Below are 10888 nucleotides of genomic sequence, written 5' to 3' on the forward strand. Positions count from 1 at the left end.
CTTCGGACTGAATTGCCTTCATATATTATAAATATGCGAAAATCTTTCTAAAACCTTGAAAGTTTTAAACATGATCCAGCCCACCTGTGACCGGGTGTAAAAAACCTTGGAGTCAACTTTGTGTTCAGACTCTTTAAGTGTTGTCACAACCCCTAGTGTACAGTACACAACCCTGTGCACTTAAAAGAACCCACGAATCCGTTGGTAGATGACCAGATGGTGGCCACATAAATACGTGCAAGCACCTATTTGCGGGTACAGCAACGTGCAGTGAACTTGGACAAAGTACTGTGACAATGTGTCCCAGTCCACCCAGCTGTGAATGGGTACCTCGTAAGGATGGGAACGCCACATTAACTCGGTGCGCCTAGTAGGCAGCAAGAGTTGTATGATCCCCAGGGAGTTGAGATTGAAAATACGATATGCCGTTGTGGTGGAAATCCAATGATCGAGGGAAAACAAAGCGCCTTTGAGAAGTTGTACTGGATATTGGCGCTATACAAATGTGTCTATATGTATGTATGTATCCAACAACTTTCGACAAAGATATACATGTAAAACAAAGCTCATTGATACACTGATTAAATTGCAAATAATGATATCAAGGGCTCGACATAACAAGAAGAGGGACAACATTATTTTCAACATATTGAAACCCAACATATTGAAAGTCTACCCTTGCAGTTTTAACAACGGCCACTAGCAGTCTGTTGTAGCCGCTTTTAAAGAGTGTTATCAAACCTACCGCACCAGTGTTGTTTCCAATACAACACGTTGGTTCTGGCCCTGGAACGCCCTGCTTCTTGAAGTAATTGTAGTTCCATCTTCCATATCTGTAAATAGAAAGGACAAAACTCTTCCCACATCCATAAGGAATCCATAAGAAATCGATTGTACAATTTTAACTATATCATGAGTAAGTGTTTGTTTGATGCCATATTTAGAAGTATTACAGTTGTACGACGTGGTCTGTTCACACATCGAGTCTGCACCAGACAATCAAGTGACATCATGAAATACTAGAGTATGTATATGAGTCACTTTCAAACACTGATGATATCAGTTCTTTGTGAAAAGGTGAGGCTCTCCTGCTCCACCAGTGGCACCGGTCCAAAACATATGCAAAGGTTAATCATGTGTTCACCTGAAAAATATTAGGAATGTATGGTTTATAAGTCGAAATTGGGAACTGCGTCGGACGTAATTTTGACACTGATGTATCAAATATCAGTCACATGTGTACCATAAATTGTTTTGAAAGCTTTTGAGATCCCTTTTATTTTGTAACCTTGATCCAACAAGTTCTGAGCTCTGGAGCAAGTCGTATGGCGCTCTTTAAAATCTTGGTAGAAAGCGCATATCCGATTGTAATCAAAATTCATGAAATGTGAACGCCAAATGCTGGAGCTGTAAGAATATTGGTCGACATGAAAGGAACGTTGACTGTTGGAAAGTTGAAAGAATCCTTTTTGTCATACAGCCTTGTGGGGAGGTTTGTCGTCCGTTGGGATGGCTACATCTTGAAGATGTTTCTACTTGAGTATATCCCCTGGTATCCCTGGTGCCGCCTGTTGGAGACCCACAGGCATGAGGCATCGTCCTTGTTGACACTCCATGGTGGGTGGGGAGCCAGGAGGATGAACCAAAATCACTACAACCATGGAACCCCAATGAAAAACGCTCGTATGAGTCAAATGATTTGTGTGATGCAGATAGGCCGAGAACGCCTTCTGTGACTTTTGAAAACTGGCCCAGATTCTTGGTTATCTCAACTCAGGATGGCACTCCACTCCAAGTTGAATCCTTTTGCCATTGAGAAGGCTATTCAGGGCATTGCTGGCGATGTTGAAGATGCCAAAATATTACGCAGTGGTTGTCTACTTATTAAATGTAGACGTCAGAAACAGGCTGTCAATCTTCTTTCCACCAAGACCCTCGCGAATGTTCAAGTTGTGGTTTCCCCACACCGATCCTTGAACAGCTGTAAGGGGATAGTGCGAGATAGTGGTCGTTTACTTGCTGACATGACTGAGGATGACATTTTGGAAGAACTAAAGAGCCAACATGTTATATCTGTAAAACGTTTCTCTTCCAAACGACATGGCGCGATCATTAAGACCAACACTTATCTGTTTACCTTTGGTCTTTCCAAAATACCTAACTCAATTAAAGCTGGATATTGTAATATCAAAGTGGATCTGTACATCCCTAATCCTCTGAGATGCTACAAATGCCAACATTATGGACATGGATCTAGAACGTGCAATAAAGACGCTGCTTGCAATCGTTGTGGCGGTAACTGTGATGACAGTACTGAATGTAACAAAGATCCTTCATGTGTCAACTGTGGCGGTAATCACGTTTCCTCTTCCAAAGATTGCCCCATGTGGAAACGCGAATCCAAGATCATGAAAATCAAACATGAAAGGAATGTATCTTTTCAAGATGCAAAGAAGATTGTTCTTGGCGAAGAACAGTCCATACACAGTTCCTATTCTGCAGCCGTTGCTCGACCAATTTCACAGTCTGTTCCGCAACATGTTCCATGTACATCAATTGGTTGTCAGACCGATTATACATGGACTGACACCGAAGCTCCTAAGTTAATTTCAGTCTCTATCACTGCAGCAACAGTTCCTGTTGTGGAATCGGCCAGTTCACAAACACCTCCACACGATCTACCATCATCTCAGTCGTCTAGGATCACACAGTTAGAAACAAATGTAAAACAAGTGGTAAAAAACAAAATAAAACCAATCCCGGAATCCAAACAGCCCCAAAGTGGCAGGAGATCTAAAGGATCTGATAACAAGATCCAGTTGTTCAACAAATACGGTTCACTTGAAGATATGGATGTGTCTGACATCAGTAGTCAGAGAACACATAGCCCGTCACCCTCCAGGAAAGGGCGGGGCAGATCGCCAATTAATCCTCCTAAAAGGTAATGTCTTCACATATTCTACAGTGGAACTGTAGAGGTCTTAGGAACAATTATAATGATTTACAGCTTTTAATCCAGGATTTCAGACCATCAGCACTATGTTTACAAGAAACATACCTGAAATCTACAGATAAATTTGATTTAAGGAATTATGATTCCTACCATCGTTTTCTCCAGCTGGTGATAAGGCCACTGGGGATCTTCTATTCTGGTGAGTCGGGACACGATTCATAGCGCTATTCCACTTAATACCCCTCTTCAAGCCGTTGCTGTCCGCGTGACACTACATGTTGTACTTACTTTGTGTTCACTATATATACCACCATCATCCTCTATACAGCAATGTGATCTTCAGATGCTCTATGATCAGCTCCCAAAACCTTGCATTATAATGGGAGATTTAAATGGTCATAACCCACTTTGGGGTAGTAACACGACCAATGCAAAAGGGAAGATACTCGAGGATTTCTTCTCCAATAATGATTTATGCATTTTCAATGATGGCTCTGACACATATCTTCATCCTGCAACTGGTTCGTACTCCTCTCTGGATCTATCCGTTGTGGACTCTAATTTATATAACGAATTTGACTGGTCGGTCCATGATGACCCTTGTGGAAGTGACCATTTTCCTACTATTCTTTCAGCCATAAACCCCAGTGATGCTGCACCATCGTCGAGGTGGAACTTTAACAAGGCAGATTGGTCTATGTTCGAGACCTTATGCCATACCAGATTAAAACCCGAATTCTTTCTAACTGTGTCTGATCCTATTCAGATGTTTTCTGATGAATTAAATATGATTGCTGATGATTGTATTCCCAAGTCCTCTATGGTCCCACACATCCGTAAGCCATGGTTTACTATTGACTGCAAACAAGCTAGAAAGGCTAGGAAAAAGGCAGAAAAATATTTCCGTCGGCACCCAACAGTCCATAACTTAAATCAATTTAAAATTTCAAACGCCAAGGCTCGTCGTACATTTAAACAAAATAAACGACATTCATGGCGAAATTATGTTTCTAAAATTAACTCACGTACACCTATTTCTAAGGTATGGAATATGGTGAAGAAGATAAAAGGTAAAGGTTCCAAATGTAGTGTGCACCATCTTAAGGAGGGTGCCTCTTTTTTAACAGAAAAATCTGATATTGCTAACAAATTAGGTGAAACTTTAGCCAAACATTCCTCCTCATCCAATTATTCACCAACTTTTCAGAAATTTAAAAACCAGCAAGAAAAAAGAAAATTAATTTTAATTCAGATAATGGGAGGATTATAATGAAATCTTTTTCCATTCATGAGCTCCATACTGCCCTTTGGGCAAGCTCATGACACTGCTTCAGGTCCCGATAATATTCATTATCAGCTTCTTAAACATCTCCCTGAATCATGTTTAGAAACATTATTAAATATCTTTGACAGTATATGGACTTCTGGTAATTTCCCACCATCATGGCGCAATGCCATAATCATTCCTATTCTAAACCTGGCCGGGATCATACAGATCCGTCTAATTACAGACCAATTTCTTTAACTAGCTGTGTTTGCAAGACAATGGAACGTATGGTTAATAACCGTCTAGTTTGGTACCTGGAAACCAACAACCTCATCACTGACATTCAATGTGGTTTCCGGAAAAATCGTAGTACCATCGATCATTTGGTACGATTGGAGTCTTTCATAAAAAATTCCATGCTAAATAAACAACATGCTGTGTCGATTTTTTTCGATCTTGAAAAGGCATATGATACGACCTGGAAATATGGAATTTTGAAAGATCTCCATGATTTTGGTTTGAGGGGTCGTTTACCCCTTTTTATATCACAGTTTTTAGAAGACAGACAATTTCAAGTCCGAGTGGGGACTACCCTGTCTGATCATTACAGTCAGGATCAGGGTGTCCCTCAGGGCAGTATTTTGTCTGTCACTTTGTTTAGTGTTAAGATCAACAGTTTATCAAAGGTTTTAAACGATTCAATTGATGGATCTCTTTTTGTGGATGATTTTAATATTTCTTGTCGTGGGAAAAATATGCATACTATCGAACGGCAACTGCAGTTGTGTTTAAATAAAATAGATAAATGGTGTCTTGAAAACGGTTTTAAATTTTCTAAATCCAAAACTAATTGTATACATTTTTGTAGAAAATATAAGCCCCATAAAGACCCGGAACTATCTTTAAATGGCACTCCAATCAAAGTTGTCAAGGAGGCCAAGTTCTTGGGTTTAATTTTCGACTCTCATTTAACTTTTCTCCCGCATATTAAATCACTTAAAGCTAAATGCCTGAAGGCCCTTGATTTGTTGAAAGTTATTTCCAACTCAAAGTGGGGAGGGGATCAAACTACCCTCCTCCACCTATATCGATCATTGGTCCGCTCGAAAATTGATTATGGCTCCATCGTATATGGTGGAGCCTGCAAAAGCAACTTAAAACTACTTGATTCTGTCCACCACCAAGGCCTAAGACTTTGTCTTGGGTCCTTTAGAACCTCTCCTATTGATAGTCTCTATGTTGAGGCTGATGAGCCATCCCTTACCCACCGTCGTATCAAACTATCTTTACAGTATATAACAAAACTCTATTCTAACGAGTCTAATCCTGCATTTAACTGTGTTTTCCATCCTCTTTATGAGGAGTTGTACAACAAAAAGCCTTCTCTTGTTCCGCCTCTTGGGCACAGAATTAAACCATTTCTTTCTGCAGCCGGCATTGAGCTGGAAAATATAGCTCCTTCCCGTCTTCTTTCTTCTCCTCCTTGGCAACTGGTGAGGCCTGAAGTTGACCTAACTCTGACAAAGTTTAAGAAATCTCAAACTAATGAATTACAATATAAACAAGAATATAATCAATTAAAAAATAAATATAATACATACAAATCCTTATTTACAGATGGGTCCAAGGATGGTGGCGCGGTGGCATGTGCCACTGTCATTGGATCCAGAACAATCTCCTCTCGTTTACCAGATAACAGCTCTATTTTTACAGCTGAAGCAAACGCCATATTAACAGCCTTAAAATATATTAAAAAACACACTAAATATCGACAATATATCATCTTTTCTGACTCTCTTTCTTGCCTTCAGGCTATTAAAAATATTTCTTGTAAACATCCACTTTTATTAGAAATTATTGAATTATATAATGAGCTTGCTACTGGCCAATGCGACATCGTCTTTTGTTGGTTACCCAGCCACGTTGGCATTTCTGGGAATACAATGGCCGATCTTGCTGCTAAGGCAGCACTCAACAAATCTGTGACACCACTTCTGATCCCATACTCTGATTACAAAGCTGCTATATCATCTTATATCCGTGATCTGATGCAAAAGAAGTGGGACACCCAAGTAGGTATTAATAAATTACATGAAATAAAACCCTATATCGGTTACACTTACTTGGGTTGTCAGTCCAGATTTGAAGAGGTCATTATGCGACGATGTCGTATTGGCCACACACGATATACGCATGAATACCTATTGAAAGGTGAGGATCCTCCGTTTTGTATCCCTTGTGATGAAAGAATCACGGTCAAGCATGTCTTGCTTGACTGTGTTGAGTACTCCATCACAAGGGATAAGTATTTTAATGTCAAAACATTGAAGGATCTTTTTTATACTGTTAATTATCATTTAATAGTTGAATTTTTAAAAGAACTAGATTTGTTAAGTGATTTGTAAATAGATAAATATTTTATTATTGGTAATTAAATTAGTAACTGAGATTGTTAGTGGCTGTACCCTCAAAGGGGGTTGAAGTAGTGTAAAATTATTGTCCTCCTGAGAGGGTACGTAAGTCCCAAAACATTTCAAGTCAGTTTAAGTGTACCAGGTTTTTAATCGTAGTATATTTGTGTTTTAAATGTGTGGCTAGATTTCTCTTCTGTCGCCAATGGCTGAAGGGATGGTGTAAATCCAGCTAGGGTCCATGCAGGTAGCAAAAGTAATGTAAGTCCCCATGGTTCCTAGTATGGTGATCTAACTTCAGTTGTTGGCGATCAATAGCCCGTTTTTATATTGTATTGTCATTTAAAAGTACCATATTTTAGTTTACTTACTAGTTTTACATACATATCTGTGATATTCTAGTTGTTTTACTGCTACATCTTGTCTTAAAGCGCACACAGATTTCAAAGGACTAGAGCATAGTCAGTACTGACTATCTGAAGGTACAATGTGGTGCTACTTGTATTCATACCAGGAAATATCTATCCTGCTGTATTTCAGCCATATCGTGACTAGTTCTAAATTCATAATACATACATATAATATATAAAACCCTGTCAACGAAGAACAGTAAAATTACTAGGTTATCACAAAATGAGTTAAAACTATCTATCTTTAAAAGTAGAAAATTATTTTTGGACAATACAATGTAGAAATGGGCTTAGGTAGATCACCATACTAAGGTCCTCACACAGCATCCAGTCATCAATACCCTGATGCATTTGATCACTAGACTCAGTAATGTTTGCACAGTGCCATTATTGAAGAAGTCGGTTATAATGATGTGCGCTTATCTTTCTTTGGAAGCTAACAAAGAAATGATCAGATTTTAAACTCGTTGAATGAAAAGTGAGTAGATAATATATTCTTAGGTATAATGTAATGCCTAATGTACATAGATATATGATGGATGTCCATTTTGAACACATCTGTAAGGGAGAACAAATTCGTTTAAAGAACAGTAAGGGCATCATAAATATGGTTGGTATGTAAGGCTTATTGTACATAAATATACCATGGATCTCCATTGTGAACACAACTGTAAAAGTCTCGCTTATCCCTAATAAATACGCATCGATTTGACCCGTGAATATACGGGTTAGAACTGGTCTTCACCAACCCATGCTCATAAGAGCGAACTAATGTGATCGTTTGGTCATTCGCGCTATTTCGATTGACACATGTCACCGTATCCCTGTTCGGGAGATCTACGTTGGTGACGTCAATCATTGACACTATGGCAGACTGCTGCATTAAACAACTAAGAAACCCCAGTATTTAAACATTACTTAGCAGACACATTTACTCTACATAGGCACGACTAGCATGTACAAATATTGATACCTGGCCTTGGAGGTCTTCACTAACCTATTGTTCGTCCGTACAAATATAGCTGTCATGAGCATGAGACATGCAGGTTGCAAATGTAAGATAACGTGAGTCGAATGTCAAGTATATTATTGACACAACGGTAACTTGATTTGTATATTTGCAGTTGATAATTAGCGCGTTTGTTTTGACTGATCGAGCAGGCTGAAAGGTTAACAGTATTTCATGACTTAATAACGCTTCGCAGATGTATTTGAAAATGTCCATTCGGATATATAGTCAGCTGAACAACGATCACGTGTCATTTATTCAGCATGATTTTACAAAATGGATTCATTTTAGAAATAGTATTGTTTTGACATACGAAATTCTAGCTAAATATATTCTGTTATACAATGTCGCCTGTTAAAGATGCTGTCGTAAAGATCAAAAGTTTCTACGCACAAAGTTGCCTACTCACATGTAGATCAGCACTGTGGCCGCCAAGCACAGTAAGAGATACAGCGGCACGTCCACAAGCCCCAAGATCTCCATGTCGATATGACGACTGAAAAGTGAACGGCTCTTATCACACAAAACAAACAACAGTATGTAACGTGTCCTACTTGTTCCGAAAAGGGGTCGTGTCAGTTTTACAGTGCTGAATGCAATTATCTGTCTGCATTGGGACAGGGGTGACCTTTACTCCCAGTTGTATTTGCCTACTCTGGATATAAAAGAGATGCGTGCTCAGTTTTCAGAGGAGGTTTCAGATTTCTGTGTGATCATGTATTGTGAGGATATCTTTGCAGCACTGGCATATCTAGGTTTATCAGTGTATACAGTGCATCTGTCTCGTTGATAAACATGTCCTTGTTTGTGAAATGACATTGCATGTTTGAGACGTTCAGTTATATTTATCTTTTGGAATGACATTTGTTCGTACCTGAACAACCATGTTAAATTTCCCAAACTGGCGTTGTCATTGTTAGTACATTCTCTGAGAACAATTCTCACAGCTCCCATTCTCCTACTCCGTTGAGTGTATGGAGCGTTGCTGGTAGGCAAATAATCATCAACGCAAAAGATTTTCCAATCAATTATATATTTTTTTATGCTGCTTGTCAGAAACACTCTGCATAAACAAGTAGAATCCTAAATATATCTATTTACAAATACCCTTAATGCATTGCAAACAACGTGAATATATCACAAATAACCCGAATATATCACAAACTGACTGAATATATCACAAACAACGTGAATATTTCACAGACAACCTGAATGTATCGCAAATAACCTGAATGTATCGCAAACAACTTGAATATTGGCAAACAAAAAACATAAACAACCTGGTATGCAATAAGCAGTATACATACATCGCAGACAACCTGAATATATCACAAACAACCTGAACATATCATAAACAACCTGAATATATCACAAACAGCAGGAAAATATCACAGACTGAATATATCACAAACAGCAGGAAAATATCACTGACTGAATATATCACAAACAACATGAATATATATGGCAAACAACCTCAATAAACCTTGTGTACGTACATGCGTGGGTGGGTGTATATCAAGTACATTAACAAGTACAAGTAGATAGTTACAATGCGGGTCACTTAGTCTGACTGAAACACAGAACTATATTGTACGTAGTGTTGTGCTTACGTTGTGGCTGGGGTACATGTTTTGACAATGTATCAAGGCTTTCATTTCTACTGTGGTGGCCTTTCATAGATCAGGAAACAATTCCTCATTGATAATTTATCTCTTAATATATAAATAAACTGCATCACTCGCACTGATTGTAGGAATACTGAGAGACACAATATCTAATCCTACTTGTGCAGGGAACAATTCCTCATTGATAATTTAACTCTTAATATATAAATAAACTGCATCACTCACACCAATGACATGATTGTAGGAACGCTGAGTGACACAATATATAATCATACTTGTGTAGGGAACAATTTCTCATTGATAATTTAACTCTTAGTATATGAATAAACTGCATCACCCGCACCAATGACATGATTGTAGGAACACTGAGAGACACAATACCTAATCCTACTTGTGCAGGGAACACCAATAGAGACACGAGCCGAAGCTACACTACAAGTTAATAGCTTCGTGTATAACATTTTAGAGAAGCATCGTATAATCAGTGGTATCCTTGTTGTCGTGATGGTGGCGGTCATCATGAACGCAAGTACATCGAACAGTGTCATAGATTATGTGACTGAAAGAGCGATTGAGAACAGCTGCTAGATTTGCATAACCAGCAGTGAATGGCCTTCCTCTGTTTACTCTTTCAGAAGAAATGATCCACGTCCTAACACCTAGAGACGACACACAAGGAAGTGCGTGACACCGTTGAACTATACACTATTATTCGCTTGTATATCGAGATAAGCCAGTGTTCTTTAATATATAGCGAATGTGTACATACATAGACATACAATTACAATATACAAATAATTCTAGCAAATGCGTATGGCATCATTTTACAAAGTTTCGTATTAGAACATGTTTAGTTTTCTGGTTTCTCAGAGTTATAATTACCTTAAGCTTTGAACACATGTGATTTTGTATTATTAAAGATTCCTTTCGAAATACAATATTCATACTAATCCTTACTCTTTATCAACTACATTTTGTCATAGTTGAAACCAGTCGAAACGTTTGATTGGTCTATTAACGATATGCAAAAATTAGATTGCTTTCAAGTGACAGTCTTGTCTCTGTTGACAATGATGAAATGTTTGTGTCTTTCGTCCGATGTGTTGCTAGGAAAGTTGTCATACATGCAGTTTAGATACAAAACACTTCTGCGGTATTCTTTGTTGCTGAAAATTTAAATATTGTCTTTCCTATTCATGATATGAATTATTAC

At 38.4% G+C, this 10888-nt stretch overlaps 1 protein-coding gene across 1 annotated transcript in view; it reads right to left on the minus strand.

Moving 5' to 3' along the window:
• Nucleotides 1-8569, minus strand: part of LOC124272227 (cytochrome P450 3A29-like) — a 43344-nt gene extending 34775 nt beyond the window's left edge. Inside the window, exons 1-2 of the mRNA XM_046707380.1 lie at nt 8460-8569; nt 746-833 (exon numbers count right to left, since the gene is read on the minus strand). Coding sequence (XP_046563336.1) covers nt 746-833; nt 8460-8533 — 162 coding nt within the window. The 5' untranslated portion in view covers nt 8534-8569. The remainder of the gene's footprint in view (nt 1-745; nt 834-8459) is intronic.
• Between the last annotated feature and the right edge of the window lie 2319 nt (nt 8570-10888).

The sequence above is a fragment of the Haliotis rubra genome, unplaced genomic scaffold (assembly GCF_003918875.1).
Source record: "Haliotis rubra isolate DU_JTF1 unplaced genomic scaffold, ASM391887v1 Scf1675, whole genome shotgun sequence".
NCBI lineage: Eukaryota > Metazoa > Mollusca > Gastropoda > Lepetellida > Haliotidae > Haliotis > Haliotis rubra.